The 27,993-nt window shown below is 43.8% G+C and overlaps 1 protein-coding gene across 1 annotated transcript in view; it reads left to right on the top strand.

The window, feature by feature from the left end:
* The window catches only part of PRLR (prolactin receptor), a 102,157-nt gene extending 79,067 nt beyond the window's left edge, over positions 1–23,090 (top strand). The window contains exons 5-9 of the mRNA XM_040338270.1: positions 49–218; positions 2,902–3,043; positions 6,143–6,242; positions 11,789–11,858; positions 20,642–23,090. Coding sequence (XP_040194204.1) covers positions 49–218; positions 2,902–3,043; positions 6,143–6,242; positions 11,789–11,858; positions 20,642–21,634 — 1,475 coding nt within the window. The 3' untranslated portion in view covers positions 21,635–23,090. The remainder of the gene's footprint in view (positions 1–48; positions 219–2,901; positions 3,044–6,142; positions 6,243–11,788; positions 11,859–20,641) is intronic.
* The last annotated feature ends 4,903 nt before the right edge of the window (positions 23,091–27,993 follow it).

The following is a 27,993-nucleotide window of genomic DNA, read 5'->3' as shown; positions in this document are numbered from 1 at the left end:
GCTTTTGTGGTTTCGGTTTATTAAATAATAGCTTTTTATTTCCTGCAGTGCAAACTTACCCACCCAGAAATTTGACCCTCCTCTATGAAACCGAAAAGTCCAGCCTACCCTATCTAATGGTGACATGGGTCCCACCTGAGAAGGCCGATGTGAAAATGGGTTGGATCACACTTCAGTATGAGGTCCGACTGAAGGAGGAGAAGAAGCATGTGTGGGAGGTGAGAATGCAATGTTTTATATCTGAGAAAAAATACACAACATTTCGACTTCTAAGAACATAGAGGGGTTTTCTTGTTTTTTCTTTAGGCTTACTTTAACCACTTGAAGACCAGGTCTTTTTTGGCACTTTTTGTTTACATGTCAATCAGTATTTTTTGCTAGTAAAATTTTTTGGAACCCCCAAACATTATATATAAAGCAGAGGCCCTAGAGCAGGGGTGCCCAACCAGTGGTCTGGGGGACACATGTGGCCTGCAGAGCCCTCTGATGTGGCCCACGACCTCCTACTCTGGGATGGAATAGAATAGAATACTGTTATTAAGGGTAAGTTTATTACTAAAATCACAGTGTATATGTGGGTATATCTATTCTGCAGTGGTTTCTGGGCTGCTTTTAAACTGATCCACAGAGTAGTGCACCTGTAGTTTACCTGCACCGAGCCATAGGCCTCGTACACACGACCGTTTTCCTCGATAGAATCCATTAAGAAACTTGGTGGGAGAGCTTTTTTGCCGAGGAAACTTTCGAGGAACTCGACGAGGAAAAAAGAGAACAAGTTCTCTTTTTCCTCGACGGGAGTCTCAATTTCCTCGTCGTGTTCCTCGTCGGGCTGGTTTTCGACGAGAAACACGTTCGTGTGTATGCTAAGAAACCCGCGCATGCTCAGAATAAAGTATGAGACGGGAGCGCACCTTCGGTAAAAGTAGCGTTTGTAATGGAGATAACACATTTTTCACGATGTAACAGACTGAAAAGCGCGAATCGTTTCTTGACAAACTTTTACTTAACACGCAGTAACATGAGATTAGCAAAAGCAGCCCCAAGGGTTGTGCCAGTGGAATCGAACTTCCCCTGCCATTGTATGTGTTGTACGTCACCGCGTTTGAGAACGAGGAGATTTGGTCTTGACCGTGTGTTTGCAAAGCAAGCTTGTCGAGTTCCTCGACAAGTCTAACAAGGAACTCGTCGAGGAAAACAATGTGTCTTTTCCGACGAGTTCCTCGGTCGAGTGTACGAGGCAATAGACTTCTATTACCTGCAAGTTTAGTGCGCCTTCTTGAAAGTGCACCACACCTACAGGATATAATAGAAGACGCACTCGTCTTTGCGTGCAAGTACGGGGGGGCAGTTTAAATGTTATATATATATTTTTTTATCACTTTTATTGCTGTCACAAGAAATGTAAACATCCATGCGACAGTGACAGGCATGTGACTCTTTATGGAGAGATCTGGGGTCTATAAGACCCCAAATTTATTGAAAGATCTTGAAAGATCCATTCAAAGATCTTGTGTTTTTTAATACTTTCAATTTTTGTGTAAAGGGCGCAGTTGACATCTGGGTAAACTGAAAATGATGTCAGGTCATCACTTCTGGGCCACCATAGCAGAGAGCCGATCCCGACTTTGTTTGGCTGTCCAGCCAGCTGGTGGATGCACCAGTTAGCCTCTCGGGTCTCCTGGTTGGACAGATGAGCCGCGAAAGGCAGCAAGTGGGGGGTTAGTCCCTCCCACTGCTCGTAAAAGTGTAAAAGTAATCCAGCTGCTAATTAGCCTCTAGGATTGCTTTTACAAGAGAGCCGAATGCCAGCTCTTAAAAACAGTACTGGGGGTGATGCCTGCACTAAAGACATCATCCCAGTATAACTGCTTGAAGTCCAGCGATGCGCGCGTATGTCGCTAGTTGGCAAGTGATTAAAAAAATACCTTATTTTTCAGGTACATAGTCAAGTAGGTTATAATATCATCTTAAAAAGCAGTTTTAAAAGAAGACCCCATTGGGTCAATATAAAAGCAAAAGTTAAAAAAACAACCATACAGATGCCGTCAGGAATGGAAGAGACCTAAACTCATTTGTAATGACACGGGAGGAGTCTTCTAAAGCTAATGTATCATATGATAGTAGATTAGAGCATCACTTTTGTATGTGTTGACGCGTTTCGCTGCAAAACCCGCTTCCCCAGGACAAGACAGTATGGTATGAGTTTAATAGCAACAAATTTATGCCAAGAAACTATATGTTTTTCAGGTGGACATAGGGGTGCCGAAGACAGCACAATAAGGACAGCCACAGCTCTTAATAGGAGAACCCACACTCTAAATAACCAAGGGTCTGGGATCATCCAAGTTAAATGGACAACTCAATGACTGAGTTGAATATTGTATACCAATCTTAGTGTAGTAAAGACGTTGTCTATTGTATAGGTCCTGTCCTGATCCCTTGGGCTGTAGCACCCCATCCCCCCCACCATTGCCTCTTATTAGTGTCTACCTGTGATATAGGAGAAGTCCTTATAGATCTCCCATAAAGAGGAGTTTGTCTCCTATGGTTGAGATGCAGGACCTTTCATTCTATGAAGAGTGTAGGACTCACTAATAATGGAGTACTTTGACGCAGCAGTGGGCTTAAGCACTATATGGCCATATGGTGTGACCAAATCCCCATATTTTTTGCTGAATATGTTCAGGTGTTTTAAATAGTCTTGCAGGATTTAAATGTCATTTTTGTATGTGTGCGCTGTAATCTTTTGTTCTGTTTGCATGGTCTTATAGCAAAACCATCTTTATTGCAATTTTAGGGTGTGCCCTTCAAATCTTTATTTGGCTTTGGTACATATTGGCACGCAGTATTATTTTCTTTTCCGCATGTGGATGCTGATCATTGTCTTGTCTCACCTTGTAGGAGCATCTTGTTGACCATCAAACCAAGCTGAAGGTGTTTAGCTTGACACCTGGAGAGGACTACGTGGTCCAGGTCCGATGCAAGGCTGACAGCAAGCACTGGAGTGAATGGAGTGAAGAAAGCTATATTAAGATTCCTGGAGGTAATGATCTAATATATTTTATGCATCTGACAAAGCTCTTATGCCTCGTACACACGTTCAGACTTTCCGACAAGAAATGTTCGATGTGAGTTTGTTGTCGGCTCTATCAGACATTTGCTGTCGGAATTTCCGACAACAAATGTTTGAGAGCTGGTTTTCAATTTTCCCGACAACAAAAGTTCTTCTCGGAAATTCCGATCGTCTGTTGCCAATTCCGTAGCACAAAAATCCTACGCATGCTCGAAATCAATTTGATGCATGCTCGGAATCATTGAACTTCATTTTTCTTGGCTCGTTGTAGTGTTGTACGTCACCGCGTTCTTGTTGATTGTGTGACCGTGTGTATGCAAGACAAGTTTAAGCGAACGTCCATCGTAAAAAAAATCCACGGTTTTGATGTCGGAATGTCCGATCATGTGTACATAAACAAAAAAAAAATTGACTGGGTAACCCCTCGTTCACATTGAAATCATGTGATTTCATCTGACTTTCAAAGCCGCATGTCAGTGCGACTTCATGTGCACTTAGCTGTAGATACAGACCTGTAAACTTTTGATGATACTTAAATCATTGTCACAGTTAGCTTGCATTGTTGCTAATCTTTATTCAAGTGTAGGAAGAAAAGGAAATTAATATGAAAAAAAATAACTTTTTAATGCAATGGTGCATTTCAGTGGCGGCTGGTGCTCAAAATTTTTTGGGGGCGCAAACAAACTAGAAAAAACCCCCATCAATTGCAGTCACTGTGCCATCAAACGCAGCCACTGTGCCTATCAAACACAGCCAGTTTCCACATCAGATGCAGACAGTTTCCCCCTCAAACGCAGCCACTGTGTCCATCAAACGCAGCCAGTTTCCCCATGAAACACAGCCAGTTTGCCCCTCAAATGCAGCCAGTTTGCCCATTAAATGCAGCCTGTTTCCCCATGAAACACAGCCAGTTTGCCCCTCAAACGCAGCCAGTTTCCCCATGAAACACAGCCAGTTTGCCCCTCAAATGCAGCCAGTTTGCCCATCAAATGCAGCCAGTTTCCCCATGAAACACAGCCAGTTTGCCCCTCAAACGCAGCCAGTTTCCCCATGAAACACAGTCAGTTTGCCCATGAAACACAGCCAGTTTGCCCCTCAAATGCAGCCAGTTTGCCCCTCAAATGCAGCCAGTTTGCCCCTCAAACACAGCCAGTTTGCCCCTCAAACGTAGCCAGTTTCCCCATTAAACACACCCAGTTTTCCCCTCAAATGCAGCTAGTTTGCCCCTCAAACGCAGCCAGTTTCCCCATTAAACACACCCAGTTTGCCCCTCAAATACAGCCAGTTTGCCCCTCAAATGCAGCCAGTTTGCCCCTCAAATGCAGCCAGTTTGCCCCTCAAACGCAGCCAGTTTCCCCATCAAACGCAGCCAGTTTCCCCATCAAACGCAGCCAGTTTCCCCTCAAATGCAGCCAGTTTCCCCTCAAATGCAGCCAGTTTCCCCTCAAATGCAGCCAGTTTGCCCCCTCAAATGCAGCCAGTTTGCCCCCTCAAATGCAGCCAGTTTGCCCCTCAAATGCAGCCAGTTTCCCCCTCAAATGCAGCCAGTTTCCCCTCAAATGCAGCCAGTTTGCCCCCCGCCCAGCACTTACCTTTCTCGGGTCAGCGCCGTCCTCCTCCAAGTCCTCAATGTCTTCTCCCATCCTCGATGTCATCTCTGCTATGATTGGATGCCTAAAAGGCATCCAATCACAGTGCCGGTCGCTTCAGCCAATCAGGTGACTGGTAACCAGACCCGTGCACCTGATTGGCTGAGAGGCGGGTCAGTGTTAGGGAAGCGATTTCCTAACACAGCATTGTTTAAACAGGGAAAGCACAGCCTGTGCACCCTCTGTTTAACCATTTGAAAGCTGATTAGAGCCTCTGGCTCTAATCGGGCACTTCCAAAACACACCCACCGCTGTAATTCAGATGGCCGGCGCTCAACATGCAATGCATGAATCTATCTATTGTTGAGTGACGGGTGCAGGAGAGAGGGGGTGGCGCTCCTGCGCCCACTATGGACGCCACTGGTGGATTTTGTTTTTAATATTTTTTTTCGGGCGAACTGCTATGAGTGCAAAATCTGGTGCGGCTGGACATGATAGCCAATCAGCTTGCTCAATATTCAGCTTGCTCAAAATTCAGCTTGCTCAACAAGGCTCTGAAAAAAACTGGGAGCTGATTGGTTTCTATGCAGAGCTGCACCAGATTTTGCACTCTCCAGTTTTAGTAAATCTCCCCAGAATTTCTATTAAAATGTAAGTAAAGACAAAACCTTTTTACTTGTTTTGAACAGAGTGGAGAAGGTTAGATAGAACCCCTGTTGAGTTTTTTCTTGGGCTTAGGCCTCGTACACGCGACCGAGGAACTTGTCGTAAATGAAACATCGTTTTCCTCGACGAGTTCCTTGTCAGGCTTGTCAAGAATCTTGTCAAGCTTTCTTTGCATACACACTGTCAAGACAAAATCTCATCTTTCTCAAACGCGGTGACGTACAACACGTACAATGGCACTATAAAGGGGAAGTTTGATTCCACTGGCGCCACCCTTTGAGGCTTCTTTTGCTAATCTCATGCTACTGCGTGTTAAGTAAAAGATTGGTGAGAGACGATTCGCGCTTTTCAGACTGTTACAGCATGACAGATGTGCTATTTCCATTACGAACGCTACTTTTACCGAAGGTGCGCTCCCGTCTCATACTTTATTCTGAGCATGCGCGGGTTTCTAAGCATACACACGAACGTGTTTCTCGTTGTAAACCAGCCCGATGAGAAACACGATGAGGAAATTGAGACTCCCGACGAGGAAAAAGAGAACTTGTTCTCTTTTTTTCTCGTCGAGTTCCACGTCAGTTTTCTCGACGAAAAACATACACACGACCGTTTTCCTCTGCAAAAAAGCTCTGCCACCAAGTTTCTTGATGGAATCTGTCGAGGAAAACGGTCGTGTGTACGAGGCCATACAAGTTTTGGCTGGGCATGCACATAAATTGTATCTATTCGCTTTATGTAAATGACAGTGACCCTTTCATAAATTGGATATTATGTCTGTTTCTGACCCATTAACAATTTATTCTGTGCACTCAAGGTCCAAGGAAAAGAGACATGAAACTGTGGATATCAGTTGCTGTGCTTTCTGTTATCATTTGTCTCACAATGATTTGGACAATGGCAATAAAAGGATGCAGGTAAGTCTTTTAGTGAGGTTGCGGAAAAACTAAAGTGTATCCATAACCAAAACATTTTTTATTGGAATAGTGTCGGGCAGTGGCCTCCGAACTGCGGGCCAGGGGCTGAATGCGGCTTGTCTTTATTTGGCCCATGGGACACTATGTGGGGCATTATTGCTCCCACTGACACCAACAATGGGGTAATAATTGGGGTAATAATTGCTGCACTGACACCAACATTGGGGCATTATTCCTCCCATGGATACCAATGATGGAGCACATTTCCTTCCACTGGGGTAGATTCAGGTAGCTTTGCGCTTTTCTTACGGAGGCGCAGCGTACCGTTTTGCCGCTGCGCCTTCGTAAATTACCTGCGCTACGCTTGATTCACGGAGCAGTAGCTCCGTAATTTGCGCGAGCGCTCCGGAAAACTGCCCGGCGTAAGCGCGAGTAATTTAAATGATCCCATAGGGGGCGTGGATCATTTAAATTAGGCGCGTTCCCGCGCCGAGCGTAGTGCGCATGCTCCGTCGGGAAACTTTCCCGACGTGCATTGCGGCAAATGACGTCGCAAGGACGTCATTTGCTTCAAAGTGAACGTAAAAGGCGTCCAGCGCCATTCACGATTCACTTACGCAAACGACGTTAAATTTTAAATTTGCGACGCGGGAACGACGGGTATACGTAGCATTGGCTGCCCCTGCTAATAGCAGGAGCAGCCTTACGCGGAACCAGACGAACGGAAACAACGTAAACTGCGTACGCAGGGCTCGCTTAGGATTGTGAATCAGCGTTAGTATGCAATTTGCATACTATACGCTGACCACTATGGGAACGCCCCCTAGCGGCCATCGTAAGAATGCAGCCTATGATACGACGGCATAAGGAGCCTTATGCCAGTCATATCTTAGGCTGCAGTCGGCGTATCGAGGTTCCTGAATCAGGTGCATTCGAGACGCCGGCGCAAGTAAGCAATTGCGCTGCGTAACTATGGTTACGCAGACGCAATTGCTACCTTAATCTACCCCACTGACACTAATAATGGTGCACTATTCCTTCCAGGAACACAAACAATGGGGCACTATTCCTGCCACTGGCACCAATGATGGGGCACTACTCCTCCCACTGATACCAATGATGGGATATTATTCCTCCCACTGACACAACCAATGGGGCTCTATGGGGCACTATTCCTTTCACTAACACTAACGATGGGGCACTAATAATTCCCCTAATTCTAAACATGGGACATTATTTACTCCCTCTGACCCCAGGACATTTTCTACTCCCACTGGCCATGGTTTCCCCCCCCCCCCCCCCCTAAGCTCTTTGTTTAGAAAGTTTCTAGATCCCTGGTGTAGGACAACAGGAGATGAGAGGATTTCTCCAAAGTGAAAAAAGTTTGGAGCTCAAGGGTAACTTCACATTTTGCGATGTGGGAATGTGCGCAAAAGTGCACGCGTCCTCGCAGTGCACAAAAATCTGCTTTTGCAGACGCACTGCGGTGCTTTTATTTCTTAATGTCATCCCAACACACCTTGCCAACACATGCCAAAACACAATACAGAACTTTGTATTTTTCATAATTTTTCTTTTTTCATTTATGAAAAGTCAGATCACAGTACCAAAAAAAAAAAAGAATTTAGAGATTTGAAAGATGCTGACAGCAATAGAAGGGTCTTTTCTTGTGTTAAGAATACATACGGTACTCCGCTAAACTTTACTAAACATTCCTACTTTTTTTTTCTGCTGGAAATGGAAAACTTTTTTTCTTGACACCCTCCCAGGAGTTCCTGACACAGTGCCAGACATCTAGGAAATTACTCATGAAGGTGGATTGGAAGAGGGAATTTTTTTTTTATTATAGGTTATTACTACATAATCCTATAGAGTTTCAGCTGAAGTGATTGAGTCAATGGCACCAGCACTACATGCAGTGTTGGTGTCCTGGGATCTAATGGACATTTCAGCTAGAAATGTTTATATTCTTTCCATGTTAAAACGTAATTTTTAACATTAGATTGATGCTCATTTTGTCAAGGGGAATCAGGTGTTTTTTTTTTAATCGAAGCAGTACTTACCGTTTTAGAGATAGATCTTCTCCGCCGCTTCCGGGTATGGGCTGCGGGACTGGGCGTTCCTATTTGATTGACAGGCTTCCGACGGTCGCATACATCGCGTCATGATTTTCCAAAAGTAGCCGAACGTTGGTGCGCAGGCGCCGTATAGAGCCGCACCGACGGTCGGCTTCTTTCGGCTAATCGTGACGCGATGTATGCGACCGTCGGAAGCCTGTCGGAAGCCTGTCAATCAAATAGGAACGCCCAGTCCCGAAGACCATACCCGGAAGCGGCGGAGAAGATGTATCTCTAAAACGGTAAGTACAGCTTTGATTTAAAAAAAAACACCCGATTCCCCTTCACAAAATGAGCATCAATCTAATGTTAAAAATAGTTTTTCGGGTGAACTTCCGCTTTAAGTGGGTTTCCTCTATGCACTCCAGTATTTTTTTTTCACGGGCGAAAAAAAAGATTCAAATAGGTTTCTGTCTAAAAATGAGCCCTGTGTGTTTTGCTGGCGTTGCTTCAACACGAACATCAGTTTTTTAGCCACTAATGCCGCATACACACGATCGGAAATTCCGACAAGAAAACCATGGATTTTTTTTCGACTGAATTTTGGCTCAAACTTGTGTTGCATACACACGGTCACACCAAATTCCGACCGTCAAGAACGCGGTGATATAAAACACTACAACGAGCCGAGAAAAATTAAGTTCAATGCTTCCGAGCGTGCGCCTACTTGGTTCCGAGCATGCGTAGGATTTTTCTCCGTCGGAATTGCATACAGACATTTAGAATTTTCGAGAAGAACTTTTCCCGTCTGAAAATTTGAGAACCAGCTCTCAAATTTTTCTTGGCGGAAATTCCAGCAGAAAAGTTCCATTGGGGCCTACACACGGTCGGAATTTCCAACCAAAAGCTCACATCAGACTTTTCTTGTCGGAATTTCCGATCGTGTGCACACGGCATTAGAAGCAGAAGTTGAACAGTAAAATGCCCCCCGTGAAAGTACAATTGAATATATGAATAGCCTAATGTGGACACCCCTCCAAATGATTGAGATCAGGTGTTTTCAGGTGAAGGGTTCTGTTATAGCTGAACGCCAGGGAAAACAGAAATCCTCCCTTAGGCCCCGTACACACGGTCGTTCCAAACCGATGAGAATGGTCCGACGGACCGTTTTCAACGGTTCACCGCTGAAGTGGCCTGATGGTCTGATATGTGTACACAAAAACCGATCGGGTCAGAACGCAGTGACGTCAAACACACGACGTGCTGAATAAAACGAGTTTTCAATGCTTCCAAGCATGCGTCGACTTGATTCTGAGCATGCGCGGGTTTTGAACCGATGCTTTTCTGTACTAACCATCGGTTTGGACCGATCTGGGGCAGCGGTCCATCGGTTCGGTTTTGAAGCAAGTTTTAAAATTTTGGACCGAAGGAAAACAGACCGATGGGCTATACACACGGTCGGTTTGGTCCAATGAAACTGAACCTCGGTCCATTCTCATCGGTTTTGTCCGACCATGTATATGGGGGCCTCACAGTGGGTCTGCCCCTGCACTGCAAGGGTTAAATGTTGTTTAGGTCTAGGGAACCAGAAAATGCACTTTTACTTACCCAATTCTTCATCCCAGCAGGTTCCTCTGAGTTGCAAGGCCAGTCCCCGTAGCCTTTTCTCTCCTTATGCCCCCGCGGCTAAATGCCCTCTGATGTTATCCAATTCTATGCAGAGCCCATAGACTTGCATTGGATGTGTGAATGCTGAAAGACAGTCCACTGCCAGAGCATAGGGGAGGGGAAGTGGAGAATTGGCTAAGCAAAAATGCTAGAGGTTCCCTAGACCTAAATGAGCCATTAACCCTTGTAGTGCAGAGACAGCCCCACTGAGAGGGAGCGTTTTTGTTCTCCTCGGAGATGGGCTTTAATGCATCATCATACAAAGACATTTTACATAATCATGCACTTTCAACAGTTTGGGGAAGCTCCTTCCCTGTTCCAGAATAACTGGCTGTGCCCCTGTACCCCAAGCCTACTCCATGTAAACATTGTTTGGTGTGGAGATCTGGAGTGGCCTGCACAGAGCCCTGACCTCAATCTTACTGGACACCTTTAGGATGAATTGGAACACTGATTGTGAGCCAGGTCTTTTCCATCCATCCTAATAGGTAGATTCACAAAGAGTTAGGCCAGCTTATCTACAGATAAGCCGACCTAACTCTAAGGCCCCGTACACACGACCAGTTTCCTCGGCAGAATTCAGCTTCCGACCGAGTTTCTGGCTGAATTCTGCCGAGAAACCCGGCCGTGTGTACACTTTCGGCCGAGGAAGCCGACGAGGAGCTCGGCGAGGAAATAGAGAACATGTTCTCTATTTCCTCGTTGTTCAATGGGAGCTCTCGCCCCGCCGAGCTCCTCGGCGGCTTCAGTGCTGAACTGGCCGAGGAACTCGATGTGTTTGGCACGTCGAGTTCCTCGGCCGTGTGTACGAGGCCTGAATCTAAGCCGACCTATGTTTAAGTGTATTCTCTAACAGAGATACACTTAAACATATCTAAGATAGGCTGGCTTGCGCCGTTCTATCTTAGATTGCAATGTTTCTTTTGGCCGCTAGATGGCGCTTCCATTGCGGCCGGCGTAGATTATGTAAATGAGGGGATACGCCGATTCACGACCGAACGCAAACGTACGCCAGGCCTACGCCGTCTAATTACGTCGTTTCCGTAAGGGATAGGCCGCCTAAAGTTAAAGCTATGCTCTAGTGGCCTAGCCAATGTTAAGTATGGCAGCCGTTCCCGCCGCAAATTTCGAAATGTTAACGTCGTTTGCGGAAGTCGTCCGCGAATCAGGAGTTATGTCTTTTACGTCCGCGTCTAAATCAATAGGCCCGTACGGCCTACTTAGCCGCAATGCGCACTGGGAAATGTAGTCGCCCGGCGCATGCGCAGTGTAAAAAAACATCAAACGTGAGGTCAAGCCTCATTTCCATACAACACGCCCCCCTCCAAGTCATTTTAATTAGGCGCCCTTATGCCCGCTCGTTTTAGGCTACGCCGCCGAAAATTAGCAGGTAAGTGGTTTAAGAATCACTACTAGCCTAAATAATTTACGGTGGTGTAGCCTAAAAAGACTAGGCTAGGCCAACCTAAAGTTAGTCCTCTGTACGTGAATCTACCTATAAGTATTTAACCTTACAAATGCACTTTTGGCTGAATTGATACCAATTTAAACAGACACACTCCAAAATCTTGTGGGAAGTCTATCCAGATGGGTGGTAGCTGCAAAAGGATTTTGCCCATGGTTTTGAAAATGGATGCCCAACAAGCTCATATAGTCGAGATAGACAGATGTGTACTGACTTTTGGCTATGTAATAACACGCGTCAGCTTTATACAATTAGTGAATAATCCCTAAATAGGTTAAACGTACTTCAGTTTTGTTTGATCTGGTTGGTTTGTTAGATTTTCATTTAAATTTTCCTTTCTGCCATTATTCTTACAGTTGGATGTCCTGTATATGTCCTCCTGTTCCTGGACCAAAAATAATGGGATTTGATACCCAGCTACTCAAGGTAATTGTTTTTTGTTTGGTGCTTTACCACTATGTTATGGTACATGTGAGCAGTAGTACTAACCAGATTTGAACTGCCATAGGATATACATTTCTATAAATTGGTATATTTAATAGACATATATTGTTACAGAAATAACCTGAGAAATATTTAATTTCAATTAAACCACTTTTTATAGTGTTCTCCACACAAGTTTAAAAGTTGCTAGGAGTGCAGAGGGCTGTTTATGGTTTTGGTCCTCTCAATCTGCTCTAAACTTCTAGTGGAACATAAATCAAAGACTTGTTTCAGTGTTGGATTGAGCGGGGATGGTTAAAACCTTAAGTTTTCTGTAGCTGTCAGGGAGAAGTGTCCTCACCTCCTGTCTGTGAGACACAACAATACATAAAGAAAATGTCCCCATTGGGAAACCAAACAGGGCTGCGCAACTTTACCCCTATATCTAAAACAAAAAATGTACACCCCCTACACCTTGCTCTTTGCATTAGCTTGTTGATTAAGCCTGTATTGTGACTTAAAGCAGAACTTCACCCAAAAAGAGGGAACTACACTCTTCCCCCCCGCCCCCTTTACATTTGGCACTTTTTTTAAATAGGGAGGGGCCGGTGACAGTTACCCATTTCTCCACTTCTGGTCGGATCACCGCGGCCCTCTGGGACACATCACAGGTTCCAGAAGACTGCAGGACCAATCACAAAGCTTAGTGTGGGTCGCGCATGAGTAGTTGGAAGCTGGCTGTGAAGCCACAAGGCTTCACTGCCGGTTTACCTTAGCCAAGATGCTGGCACCAGTCGACATACCCCCTTCCTATTGAGCCTGAGTGGCCCACACACTACCCAGGTCACATCAGTTTTCCTACCAGTTAGTTTGTCTTTGGGCACCTTGGCCTTATTTGGCTCTCAAATGTCCGCAAAAAGTTAACAGCAAATTCCAGCTTATGCCAAGCTTTTTTCAAGCAACACAAAAATGCTGGTTTGTGTATTGTATGCTAAATGAAGCCGTAACAAGATGTATCACACACCAAGGATCTGCTTCAAATTTTTGGTCCAAGTGAAGAAGTAATATGAATTAGGGTTGTCCCGATACCACTTTTTTAGGACCGAGTACAAGTACCGATCCTTTTTTTCATGTACTCGCCGATACCGATTAGCGATACTTTTTTTAAATGTGTCCCCACAAATGCAGCCATGTCCCCAGAAATGCAGCCATGTGTCCCCAGAAATGCAGCCATGTGTCCCCAGAAATGCAGCCATGTGTCCCCAGAAATGCAGCCATGTCCCCACAAATGCAGCCATGTGTCCCCACAGAGAAAGCCAAGCCAAGCCCTCCCCCCGCCGCCGTCGCCTAGTTGATCAGCGCGGGGAACATTACAGCTTTCATTTGAAAAGCTGTGTGTTCCCTGCCGCGCCTCGTCATATATAGCCCCTCCCCCTTTGTCCGGGCACTTTGATAGACAGATCACCCATCCAATCAAAGTGCCGACAAGGGGGAGGGGCTATATATGACAGGGCACGGCGAGGAACACACAGCTATTCAAATGGAAGCTGTAATGTTCCCCGCGCTGATCAACTAGGCGACGGTGACGGGAGGAGGTCTTGGCTTGGCTTAGCTTTCTCTTTCAGTACTGCTCTGCTCCGCCCTCCGCCCCCTCTCCACCCGCTCTCTAGAAAAAAAAAGTACCGGGTGAAGCATCGGGAGCATTTGCGCAAATACAAGTACTCGCGCAAATGCTCAGTATCGGACCCGATACCATTACTAGTAACTAGTTACTAGAGAAAAAAAATTGTCCCTTTAATAAAAAAAAAAAAAAAAATATATATTAGAAAAAATATATTTTTTTTTATAAAAAATAAATAAAAAAAGGGGGGTTGCCATCCGGGGCCCTGGGGGGCCTTCGGACCCCTGGGGACGCCTGGACCTCTAAAAAAAAAAAATGGCCCTTTAATAAAAATTAAAATAAAAATATATTAAAAAAAATATATATATTTTTTATAAAAAATAAATAAAAAAAAGGGGAGTTGTCATCTGGGACCCTGTGGGCCTCCGGGCCCCTGGGGACCTTTGGACCCCTAAAAAAAAAAAAAAAGGGCCAGTTGTACTGGCTTATCAGCGACCCTGGTGCTAATGCCCACAGTTCTCCTATATAGACTCATTTGTCACAGACTTAATTTGGGTAGTCAGTTTCTGATTCTCATTGACATTTGAGTGATCCAATTTGAACGTAGTTTATCTAACATCATCATTGACAATCATGTTTAAAAGAATATTTACAACATGTACAGAAAGAGAGGATTATTGGTTCTCAATTGGTTAAAGAATAATTGATGCCAGATTTGATCAGGTTTAGGTATTATATCTACTATCCTACTATCCAAGATGGGAGCTGCGGTGGCTCAACGCGATTGGCACTGTGCTGACAAGCCATTCACCTCTGCAGCTAGAGGTTCGGATCCCGGTCTCGGCTTCATGTGAATTGATTTTGGTGGTCTCAGCCCGGCTCCCGGTGGGTGTGCTATGCAGGGTAAGCCTGTGCTTAGTACGCCCACCCCCCTCCCACAAAAACCACCACACCTACACACGCACTCTAAATTGGGTTAACACACGCACTTTGACCACGCGGTCTCTAAAAGAGAGGCGAAGGACTAATGGGGCTGGTTGAGCGGGCTAATCCTCTCACTCCCTTATAGGGAGTCCCTCTGCCCCGTTGGGCTTCAAAGCGGAGCAGGTAGGGCGGGCTGTGTGGGAGGACCCCCTCACACACCCGCCATTGCCACCCGGGGCATGGAGAAAGATGGCAGATTGCCTCTGGGGGAGGCCTGCCTACTCCCAACTCCTGCAGTCCGGCTCCTCTCTCGAGTTCACGCACAAAATACACTTTAAAAAGAAAAAAAAAAAAAAAATATCTACTATCCAAAATATGAACCTTGTTTGTTAAACGCTTCAAGATGTGGTCCTTCCATAAAGTGTTCTTACAACTGTGTAACATATTTTGGTTGCAATTTTGCAATATAAGTAAATGTGTATTGGTGAGACCTAGTAGGTTTTTGAGTACAATAATATGTAATGAAGTTGTGTGCCAGACACAATACAGAGTTTGTTTTACCAATACTTAAAAAAAATTTATTTTTTTTTATTGATATGGGTCTATACCTATATCACTGTGAAAGTGGATATAGAGGGCACTCAACTACAGTGTAGTGCCTATCAAATACCAATCTGTAATTGTTAAAAATAACAAATATAAATAATGAAATATAAATTCAAATGTTTACAACAAATATATAAACATAGTGCATCATCACTAGTGCAATTATGTGATAGTAAATCATAAAACTCTAGAAAGTCCCAATAAGTGTTGCAATAAATCCAATGATAGATCTTCTTAACAACTGAACATAAAATCTTGCTTAACCACTTCCATACAGGGCATTTTCACCCCCTTCCTGCCCAGACCAATTTTTAGTTTTCAGCGCTGTTTCACTTTGAATGACAATTGCGCGGACATACAACACTGTACCGAAAAAAAATCTTTATGTTTTTTCCCCCACAAATAGAGCTTTCGTTTGGTGGTATTTGATCATCTCTGCGGTTTTTATTTTTTTGTGCTATAAACAAAAGAAGAGCAACAATTTTGAAAAAACACAATATTTTTTACTTTTTGATTTAATAAATAGCAACATTTAAAAAAATAAATAAATAATTTTTCCTCAGTTTAGACCGATACGTATTCTTCTACATATTTTTGGTAAAAAAAAAATCGCAATAAGCGTATATTGATTGGTTTGCGCAAAAGTTATAGCGTCTACAAAATAGGGGATAGATTTATGGCATTTTTATTTATTTTTTACTAGTAATGGCGGCGATCTGCGATTTTCATTGTGACCGTGACATTGCGGCGGACATATCGGACCATTCACATTTATACAGCAATTAGTGCTATAAAACTGCACTGATTACTGTGTAAATGTGACTGGCAGGGAAGGAGTTAACACTAGGGGGCACTGAAGGGGTTAATATGTTCCCTGGGAGTGATTTCTAACTGTAGGGGGAGGGGACTCACAAGGGGAGGAAACCGATATGTCTTCCTCTGTTCTGGGAACACACATCGGTCTCACCTCTGACAGGAGGTGGATCTGTGTGTTTACACACACAGATCCACACTCCTGCCGTGTTTGGCGGCAATTGCGGGTGCCCGCGCACCGGGTCTCGTGCTTTGCTGCGGGCCGGCGCGCCCCCTATCGGCCGCGATGCACAGGACGTCATATGACGTCCACTCTGAAGGACAGACAGTTCCTGCCGACGTCATATTATTATGGCTCGGTAGGGAACTGGTTAAGGTGATAATAATCCTTCACCAAACATTGATAGCTGTCGTCACCCAAAGTGCACAGATATTGAATGCGCTTACCAGAACTACCTGGCTTCTTTAGTGAAAAAGAGAGTCAGATAAAACTTTAGCAGGATTGTGCCTGCACACATGCCGATTTGACAGGAAAATGTAATCCGATTGCCTCACTCGCGGAGTGTCAGGTTAGATATGCAAAAATGATTCGGAAAGGCCCATAGCATAATACTGTTTTATTATATTAAAAGGTGAACATAAAAGAAATGCCAAATGGCCTCTTACATTAAAAAGTGCCTCCCAGCACTGGGGCTGCAGATGTGTAAAAAATGTCTCTGGGTTTCGCTTCGCTCCCACCTCTGTGGCGGCGTGCGTTCCACCGGACTCCACAAGCACCTACAGCACCGGAGATGGCGTCAGGCAAACACGTCTATATCACTGTACCTTTTTAAAAGTCGCAAAAAAATATTTCTTTTGTGTTGTATTTAATCAGCACTGTAGCCTCTACTGCTGACTTGTAGTGTCACCTTTTAAATAAGAATAAAATGACATATTCTAAAGCCATAAAATACATTGCCTACCTGTTGGAACAGGTCTGTGAGAGCTCACAGAATGGTAGCTATTAAAATAGTGAAGCAATGACCATTATATGGCTATGTTAATCTTCATCAAGCCTTAACACATGTCCCCCAGTGCATGCTGAATTAATTCTATTAACATTTACTGCTCAAGCCCTGGAAAATGCATTGGCTGTATTTGATGCTCTTATCCATTAATTGTTTCAAAAAGTCCTTTAAGTGAGAAGAACTTTTGTACCAACCAAGTGCTCCTCAGTACACATTAGAGCTGCACGATTCTGGCCAAAATGAGAATCACGATTTTTTTGCTTAGAATGAACATCAAGATTCTCTCACGATTCTCATGGCGTAAAATCATTTACATTTATACAAAAAAAAAATGGGATAACTTTACTGGCTAGTTTTTTTTAAATTCATTACAGTAATTTTTTCCAATAAAATTGCATTTAAAAAGACTGCTGCACAAATACAGTGCAACATAAAATATTGCAACAACCGCCATTTTATTCTCTAGGGTCTCTACTAAATAATATATATATATATATATATATATATATATATATATATATATATATATATATACATATATACAATGTTTGGGGGTTCTAAGTAATTTTCTAGCAAAAAAAAAAAAATATTTTAACTTGAAAGGAGCTGTCAGAAAAAGGTTTGGTGTTTAAAGTGGTTAAACGTTCCTAATTTACATACAGAAGTCTATTCCTTTGATGTAAAAGTCAATGTGATACAATGTTTAGACTTAACATTCTACTGAGAAAGAATGTTTTCAAAACTTGGCAGACTGCCCAGACTTTGGGCCAGATTCACGTAGAATCGCGGCAGCGTAACGTATCGTAGATACGTTACACCGCCGCAAGTTTTCATCGCAAGTGCTTGATTCACAAAGCACTTGCGATGAAAACTACGCCGGCGGCCTCCGGCGTAAGCCCGCGTAATTTAAATTGGCGTGTGCCATTAAAATTAGGCGCGCTCCCGCGCCGGACCTACTGCGCATGCTCCATTTCGGAATTCCCGCCGTGCTTTGCGCGCAGTGACGTCATTTTTCCGAACGGCGACGCGCGTAGCGTAATTCCGTATTCCCAGACGGCTTACGCAAACGACGTTAATTTTTAAATTTCGACGCGGGAACGACGGCCATACTTTATACAGAAATACGATTGCTGTGTAAAGTTAAGGCACCAAAAACGACGACTAACTTTGCGACGGGAAACTAGACTAGCGGCGACGTAGCGAACGCGAAAATCCGTTGTGGATCGCCGTAACTCCTAATTTGCATACCCGACGCTGGTTTATGATGCAAACTCCCCCCAGCAGCGGCCGCAGTACTGCATCCTAAGATCCGACAGTGTAAAACAATTACACCTGTCGGATCTTAGGGATATCTATGCGTAACTCGCGTAACTATGCGTAGTCACATAGATACTCTGAGAGATACGACGGAGTATCTGAGATACTCCGTCGTATCTCCTTTGTGAATCTGGCCCTTTAACTTTGCATACCAAAGTGCAGAGAGAAAATTATTTTCATGTCAAAGATTGTGAAACCCTGTGTCAAGAATCGCAACGGGAAAAAGATCGCGATAACGATTCTTGACGATTAATCGTGCAGCTCTAGTACACATCCAATAAATCACCCCTATGCAGGATAGACTTTACAAGTGGGAGCTGTCTCTTTAGTGAGTTGTAGAAGATGAAGCCCAAGACAAAGGTACTACCGAGAGGTTTCAGAAGGAACTTGCCCCATGGGAGGAGTACATGAGAGTGTTAATTCATTTTACACTCGCCCAGAGATCCACTTTCACTTCATTTTCTTTTGTATTGTATTCCTGCCAAAACTTAAGGCAACCCTTTTGGCCCTAAACCAGGCCTAAGGAACCAGTGAATTAACCTGAACCACAGTGCTGATCTTTGCTAGGCTTTACTCTGATTTGCTCCTTTATAAACCAATCACAAAGCAGAAATGGCAATCCAGAGCAGAACATTTCCTTTATAAGGCAATTTTGTTTGCTCTCTGCACACACAGCTCAGGTCGGCCCACTATGAAAGATATATTAATGGCAGCTACAAGAATACCGATGTAGAAGTCATATGTAAGTATGTGCTAACTGCTCATTACTTTGCCAGGTACTGTGTAATCCCATGACTCCTGGGGCTTTTGTGCACTGGCATCTTGTCTAGTATATTTCATTAAGTTATTGGTTATTACATTTTAAAAGGGAACATGTAGTTTTTAACTGCTAAAATACTTGTGATTTTTTGGCCAGTCGTGTGATTCACACATCAGTTCCAGGTCATTATAGTCTGAATGTGATCACCCATATTGAAATCCCCATTTGCCAAAAAACTGATTGGATACAAATTGAATGATTTGGTCAGGTATGCTTACGTTTTAGTGATGCTAAAAATTATTGTACAGAGATTGTACAATCGGGCTACATTGTTCATGACTAAGGCCCCGTACACACGGCCGAGAAACTCGACGAGCAAAACACATCGTTTTGCTCATCGAGTTCCTTGTGAAGCCGCCGAGGATCTCGGCGAGCCAAGTTTCCTTATTGACTAACGAGGAAATAGAGAACATGTTCTCTATTTGGCCCGACGAGATCCTCGTCGGTTTCCTCGGCCGAAAGTGTACACACGGCCGTGTTTCTCGGCAGAATACAGCTCCGGTCGAGTTTCTGGCTGAATTCTGCTGAGAAACTCGTCGTGTGTACGGGGCCTAAGGGTGACACCCCTATTTAAAGCCTGTAGCTCTACAGCTTTCTGGATCACCTCCTTGCCTCTAGTCTCTAGCACATTGGTCTACAAACTGCGGCCTTTTTCTTGCCTTTATCCGGACCTTGGGCCACTATCACTTCCACTGATATGAGACACTACTGACAACCAATATTGGGGCACTATTCCTTCCACTGACACCAATATTGGGGCACTATTCCTCCCAATAATACCAATGATGGGGCACTATTACTCCCCTCAGCACCAAATTTGGCAATGTTTACTCCCATTGATGCCAGGAAAATGTCTTCTTCTACTGGCCATAGTCCAACCCCCCTAAAGTCTGACGGACAATAAACTGGCCCTTTGTTTGGAAAGTTCGGAGACCCCTGCTCTAGCACATAGCTGTTGCAACCTATTGGGGAAATCATGTTACACATAGAGAAGCATTGAGATATTCTAATCTATGACATACATACAGCCTATTCATTCTAAATTGATCGTACTGTCAGGCCTCGTACACACGACCGAGGAACTCGACGGGCGAAACACATCGTTTTGCTCGTCGAGTTTCTTGTTAGGCTGTCGAGGATCTCGGAGAGCCAAATTTCTCCAATGCCGTCGAGGAAAAATAAGTCATGCTCTCTTTTTGGCTCGACGAGATCCTCGTCGAAAAGTGTACACACGACCGGTTTCCTCTGCAAAAAAAAAAAAAACAGCAAGTTTCTTGCTGGTTTTTGCCGAGAAACTCGGTCGTGTGCACGAGGCTTCATAGAGTCTTAAATCACTCCTCGGAAAATTGCTTGGTAATCTGTAAAAATAAGTCAGTTACAAAGCTTTTCAGTAAACATACTTTGTGGCAATTCCTTGTGGAAAAAATTGCTATTTGCCATCACTCAAACTTCATGGCAAATATAGATTTAGTGCAAAATACCATTATCTAATAAAGCTTTTTTGATAATCTTGTATGTGCAAAAGCCCAAATCTATATATCTATTAGTTTATGAATAAATTACTAATATAAAAACTCTGGTGCACACAAGCCCATACATGGAGTGTAATTATCTGTGTTTTGCTGTCTTGTTGTTTAATTGAATTCTAATAGTTTTTTTTTCTTTCATTTCTTGCCAGAGCGGGAAATCTGAAGAACTGTTGAGTGCTTTTGGCTGTCAAGGATTTCCTCCAACCTCTGACTGTGAAGACCTCTTGGTGGAGTTTTTAGAGGTGGATGACAGCAAGGAGCACCTCATGTCCACTCCAGAAAGGGACCCACAAAGCAACCATGTTAAAGTTTCCCCTGTGGACACAGACAATGACTCAGGAAGAGGAAGCTGTGACAGTCCGTTTGTTCCCTCTGAAGGAAAGAAGGACCAAAGGGTCATCTCCCAGGGTTTCAAGAGTTCTGAAAACAGTACTCATGAGCCTTCTGCAACTACATGCCCTTGGCCTCTGCAAAAAAAGCTGGACCCCTCGTTTTCAAACTGCAGTGATAACAGTTCTTTTAACTGGCCTAAAGGCACTGCAACGGATAACCCATCTCCAACTTCATCATACCACAACATCACAGATATTTGCAAGTTAGCCCTTGGCGCCATGAAAGTCAATACGCCAGCATTTCTGATGCCAAATGAAGAAAACAGCCAGCAGAGATTCTTTAGAACAATAGAGACCATTGGCGAGGAGAGACAAGCCAAGCAGATTGACTTGGCAGATTTGCATTCCAAGGGCGTGGACCCTGATATGCTACTTTTACTGGCCAACCAGAAGACTTCTTTCATGGTTCCTCGAGCCATGGACTATGTGGAAGTTCATAAAGTTAACCAAAACGATGCCCTAGCATTAATACCAAAACACAAAGAAAACAGAGGCAAAACGGACCAATTTTCAGTACTAGTTGCGAATAGGGAATATTCAAAAGTGGAAGGGGTAGATGGAAACAATGTTTTAGTGTTAATGCCAAATTCGGAAGTTCAGGTCAGCCCTTCCAGTAGTGAAGCTATGAAGGAGTTTGCTCAAAAGGCCCAACAGAGCCAAGCTGTGGGCTTCATCAGACCAGCTCAAAATGAAGGCAATATGCACTCTGCTGGGATGGGGTATTTTGATCCCTCAAGTTTTATGCCTTGATCTTGTTTAATGGGCAGCTCCACAGTGATATGTTAAGTCGGGACCAGTAAAGCAGGGTGGCAGTGAGTGTACCGCGTAGACTGCACTCACCTTGGTGTCCCCAGTGCTGTGATCTGTCACTTCAAAGCACCAGTTTTAGTGACTTCCAGTTCCTGTGACTTACTCTTAAAATCTCAACTCCAGCCAAAACTTATATTACTGTAAATGTGATTTAAAATAAATCTTGTCAGATTTTTATTGCTGTCTGTGACCCCATTGGGAAAAGTTTTACTGCAATTGCTGTCCCTGTGACAGTCTGTGACAACAGAGATTAAGGGATTGGTCATCACCATATCAGCAAATTACAAATAGTAAGAATAGCCTGACAAAGGTTCTAATCATTCCCTGTTTTACAAAAAATGTGCTTTGTTGCAGTCTTTGTCCTTGCTAAACAGATTTCTCATAACCTCCTGTCCCAAAAGAAAGTGAGGGATATCTCCACAATGAGGAAACAGCAAAAAAAAAAAAAAAAAACACACAAAAGTTTTATTCTTTTCAAGCCCAAAAATGTTTTGGCTGGAGTTGCGATTTATTCTCAGAGTGTTTGATCTTTCTCAGGCCTGGTGAAGACAGAGATGTAGGCACTGGTTATGAAAACGATTCAGACCAGGTTTTTAAACAGTGGGTCAGTAACAGTAACTGATCCTTTCAACTTTTATTCCTCTCACTCCCTTCACCCCTGCCTGGTAGATTAGTGTGGGTGTTCTCTTTAAAGTAGACCTGTAGTCAAGCTAAAGACATTCAACAATGTACATATTCTTAATAAGCAATACATGAACTTTACCACCAGCACTGATTGACCTATGTAGCTACAGGTACTGTGGAGTACTGCATCCTCAAATTTCACTGTAAAAGGCCTTCAAGTCCAGCCTCAGTACTCTGCTGTCTTTTCTCTTCCCTTGCTTCTGCTCTGTGTTTGTGATTAGAAAGCACTGTTAACCCTCCAAGGGGAACTGAGCTTCTGTATCACAACTGTGAGTGTGGACTTGGAGCAGGGGAAGCTGAGCTGCTGTGTCACTGCTAGGAGAGGGGAGAAGGAGAAGCTGAGCAGTTAAATCACCGTTGGGATTGGGGGGGATAGTGGCTGAAAGACAGTAAAAGTGTTTTGTTATAAACTTTGATGAATTGCTCCACATTGTCTCCAGCTACAAAACTCAGTGGGAGATTTTGTTCAAATCGTATTTACTGTTTGGTAAGAATATGTCAATATTTTGAGGTCCATAGCTTGACCACAGGCCTACTTTAAGGTTTATGGCGCTACGTCTCACAGCCAGGCTGGAGCAAATCTGCGCTGTACATAAGAGCCAATCAGGTTTCATCCTTGTAATTAAATGGGCAATATGTTTTCTGTGAACACATTCATTTGCTCCAGTTTTTGAAAACCAACCCTGGCAAATACAGTTTTTATTTTGTGTGACGAATCAATATTTCTCTTACCCATTTAGTCCTAGCTAATGGTGTAACTGAGGTTTGTGGCACCTGAGGCCTTAATCATTTTTAGTAGATTATCAGGATCCAATCTTATGATCAATGTGGGATATTACAAAATGGCTGCTTTTCTGTCCAAAGAGATGGGTCCGCTGTGAACTGCATTTATGTTTCATGGTTGCATTTTCAGGTAAAGTTGCACAATAAGGACAATCCAGGTCTGGGTGTGTAGATCTGTTGTTAATTTTTTTTCTTCATTGATTTTCCTTTTTACGATACTTTCGCAATCTAGTTAACCAACTCCAGCGCAAACATTAAAATATTTAGAATAGAGCGGGGCAGGGTGATAACTTTTACTATAGTGTTATTTCTGTGTGGGCCCCTGTTAGGGAGATTTCCTTCACTTCCATAGGGACACCAAGTATGACAGAGTGGGATAGCAACTGAGCCCAAAATATATTTTAATTACTTGTTTTTATTTTCATCATGGCCGTTGTTGAGAAAATGTTTGCAATTTACGCAGAGACACAAAAAAAAAAAAACAACGGCCGGGATTCAGAGAGATCGGCGCATCTTTAGTTTGGCGTAGCACATCTGATATGCGCTACGCCGACGTAACTTGGGGAGGCAAGTACTGTATTCAGAAAGCACTTGCTCCCATATGTGCGCCGGCGTAACGTAAATGGGCCGGCGTAAGCCCGCGTAATCCAAAGTAGGCAAGTAGTGGGCGTGTTGGATGATAATGAAGCGTGACCCCATGTAAATGAAGCGCCGAACGAACGGCGATTGCGCGCGCGTGCTCAGTATCACGTCAAATTTACTCCATAACATACGCCGGCTTAATGCCTGTGACGTGAACATAACCTACGCCCACCCCCGTTCGTGAATCGGCGTATCTAGGTCATTTGCATATTCGATGCGTAAATCTACGGAAGCGCCCCTTGCGGCCAGCATAAATATGCACCCAAGATACGACGACGTAGGAGACTTACGTCGGTCGTATCTTGGCCAAATTCAGGCGAGTTCCAGAATACGCGGAAAGATATGACGGCACATTTGAACTTACGACGGCGTATCTGGAGATACGCCGTCGTAAGTCCTTTCTGAATCCCGGCCAACATGTTTTTAATAGTCTCTGGAAAGGTTAGAACTTCTACCAATGTTTCAATGCCTTTCCTTGACAACTGCATGCTCCATTTCTTGAATAGACTGGAAGTAGGGGAAAGTCTCTATGATCAGATCACAAACAGAAATTATAATTCTTCCCTTCTCTATGCAAAATTGGAAAGAAGTTTGGCTGGAGTTAGGGCTTCAAGCGGAACTAAACCCTCCTGTCATTTTTCAGCCATGGAAGTTGCCATCTTGACCTCTGATCTTCAACTGCCATGATTCTGCCCATGTGATCAGTGATACCAGCCATTTGATGGTTTGACAGTTGTGAGCCCAACCAATGTAACAGTTACATTCCCAGCACATTCCAAGAATGTAACTGTTTTTTGAAAATGTTAAATCGATGGGTTTAGCTCTGCGGAAGGCATGCTTCTCCGTATAGCCATTACATGCTCATGTTAGCTACCAACTGAAACTTTAGCACTTGAATAGCTGATGTCATAGATAATCAAATGTGGGACTCCATGGACTGCAGATCTAAATAGAGTCCAAGATGCCACCATAGGATAGGAGATTTGTATTTCCGCTTTAATGGCTAAGCTTCACAGGTGGATCCTGTGCAAAGTGACCCAGAATCTCCTATGAGCAGGAAGTATCAGATTGATTTGGTGAAGGAAGAGGTATGCAAAGTATGGTACTTTATAACCATCATTTAATTTTTGGAAGCTGTGATGAAACAATTGTGTACAGTGTTCAGATGCCAACTGTGCCAGATTTGCAGGGACAGTCCCGCATCCCGATCCCTTATGCCATTGATGCTTTGTCCTAGGCTGTGTCCTGGGATCACAACATCGCTCTTATTTGGGCCACTGAGCATACGCAGTAACCGAAAAAAGGGTATTACCTCCACTTGCAGCCACGAGTGGAGGGTTCCAACATAATTAGGGGTGGGACCACTCAGAAAATAATTGTGATCTGAATGGGACCACCCACAGAAAGTGGATGTGATCTGGATGGGGCAGCCCTGAAGCAGGTTAAGTGTGTTGAAGGGGTGACAGGGTCCCAGGGACTGGGACAAATATGTTAGTTTGAATGTTGTGAGATGTGCATTGTCAGTCAGGACCCATCTACCGTGCACCAGAAGCTTCATATGATGAGCATATAGTAACTTTTGTCAATACAAACCTGGGTTATCGAAAGCCTGAATGTCCGTCAAGCTTAGCCCTATATTTATCTCTAATAGCCCCAGGCAGAACAAATCTATTTTTATGAATTATTTTAATTTTTCTGTCTTTTAAGTTTACTGTCTTGTACTCTTGTCACTTTATATACAACTTCGTACACACTAAAAGGCTTATCTTGTTACGTTCTGCGCAGCAGTGGTATGCCCTGAGGCCGCTCGTCGAGGCTTTGCTTTCATTTTTATTTTTTGCTTCAGGCCATTGAAAGCTTTTTTTTTGCTCAGTTGCCATAGTTTAACGTTCTTCACTTTAGCACACTGCTGCATGTTTAAGCCTTTATATGAAATCTAATCTGGCAATACATAAAGGGATAGTTGAAAGTTGCTTGAAACGCACTTTGAGCAAACAAAAGCCGTGGGCTGACGTTTAAAGCCAAGAAGAGCACCTGTCACGAACCATAGCCCATGTGCACTCTATGGGGTTGATTTACTAAAACTGAAGAGTACATTGTCGCCTGTCAGCTTCTAACTTCAATTTGTTGGTTTATATGTAGAGCTGCACCACATTTTGCACTCTCCAGTTTTAGCAAATCAACCCCTATTTATTCATGTCATTGACTTCTTAGGTTTATTTTCCAGTCATGGTTGTCTAGGTCACAATACATCTATCTTATTTGACTATAGATACAGTGCTCTGCTGAGGGCATAAGAAATTCAATTTACATTTTCATTTTATGACACTACAGCCTTATTGTCAGCAAATTAAAAAGGTGGGGGAGGGGGAGAGGTTTCTAAATAGTGATTTTGAGTCTTGGTTGGTACTGTGATATTCTTTCAGGTTTCTTCCTACTACAGGGAGGTTCATAGCCATCTTATTTATAAATATGGGGAAGCTGCATAATGGACCCATACTGTTTATTCTTGTGCCCCCCTTAAAGTACCCAGCCTGTCAAGCCTGCCCATGATTGGGATGGGTCAAAGCTTGACAAAGGGGCAGGTATTTTGTGTCAATTGTGGTCCACGTTTGAGGCCACAAATGGCATTTTTCAAAAGATGAATCCTGTTTGGAAAATGTGTCACTCACACCTAGTGGGTTTTATCTTGAGTGGGCTTGCATGGCATGATGGGCATTTCCTGATCACGGGAAATCAACATGCTTCCCAATGCCATCTAGAAATAGGTACCCACTGTTTCCTCAACAGTGGAGAAATAGCCTGTCAAACTATCAAGGAATACTGTTGCTATTGGAAGACATGCTTGGAGGACAGATTATGTTTTTGAGACCTTAAATGCATATGTTCATCCATGTATCTGGAGCAGACTAGGCTTAGGGCCCATAGATTTCTCAGACATCAGCCAGCCAGGAATGGTAAATATAATGTTCTAAAGCAGCCTTTCTCCCCAGAGGAACCCTTGAAATGGTTTTCAGGTCTAAGGCCTCATACACACGACCGAACATGTCTGCTGAAACTGGTCCGCGGACCAGTTTCCGCGGACATGTCCGACCGTGTGTACGGCCTAGCGGACCGGATTCCTGGGCTAGTGGACAGGTTTCCAGCGGACAAAAGTTTCTTAGCATGCTAAGAAACATGTCCGCTGGAAGCCTGTCCGTCGGACATGTCCGATGGTTAGTACGACACATCGGACATGTCCGCTGGGCCGAAATCCCGCGCATGCGTCGAAGTGATTCGACGCATGCGTGGAAGCATTGAACTTCCTGGATCGCGCACGTCGCCGCGTCATCGTCGCCGCGTCGTCACCGCGTATTCTGTCCGCGGGGAATTTGGTCTGATGGTGTGTACACACATCAGACCAAATGATCCCAGCAGACATGTCCGATGAAAACGGTCCGCAGACCGTTTTCATCGGACATGTCTGGTCGTGTGTACGAGGCCTAAGAGAACCCCTGCTAAAACCAATTCAGTGGAGGTCAGTGGTAAACAAAGCCCCTTGTGGCGGTGGCCAGTAGGAAGAAGGCAGTTAATTCTCTGACCAGTGGTGATCAGAATGCTTACAAACAGATCACTGGTGCCATCAGGTTGGCTCTGCCAACTGGTGTTGGCTCTAGAACTATGCAGGCATCAATAAATGGGAGGTCAGTGAGCCATAGCTAAGGGAACCTCTGGCATAACCCTGTTTGAGAATGGCTGGTCTAAAGACTTTGTATACTGCTATGAGGCAGCAACTCGGGGACATAGCCTTAAAATAAAGCAATGGACCTCATATTGCTGAAAACAAGGATACCTTAGCAGGCACTTTAAACAAAGTCTTAGCAGATGCAGCAGTAAAATTGAATTAACCAAATAATTATATTTTATTAGATAAGTCATTTAAGTGTTTCTTCATTTTAGACCTCTTTTTTTTTTTTATTTCCAAGCGTATTGCCTCTGAAAATTGCTTTACCTCTTTAGCAACTGTCCCCAATGCTGGCAGAAGTTTTTTTCAGTTTGTAATAGGCTGTATTGGCATCTACTGTTGCTGTGTCATAAATACCACGGGTCAGCTTGCCGTTTTTCCAGGAACATCTTGGATTGAGCCTAGGGAAATCTATAGTTAAGAGGAGACAGACTTTTTCTATTAACATTGACACATTAGATGTATG

Source organism: Rana temporaria, chromosome 1 (genome assembly GCF_905171775.1).
Source record: "Rana temporaria chromosome 1, aRanTem1.1, whole genome shotgun sequence".
In the NCBI taxonomy this organism is placed as follows: Eukaryota; Metazoa; Chordata; class Amphibia; order Anura; family Ranidae; genus Rana; species Rana temporaria.
This window is presented reverse-complemented; position numbering and strand designations above follow the sequence as displayed.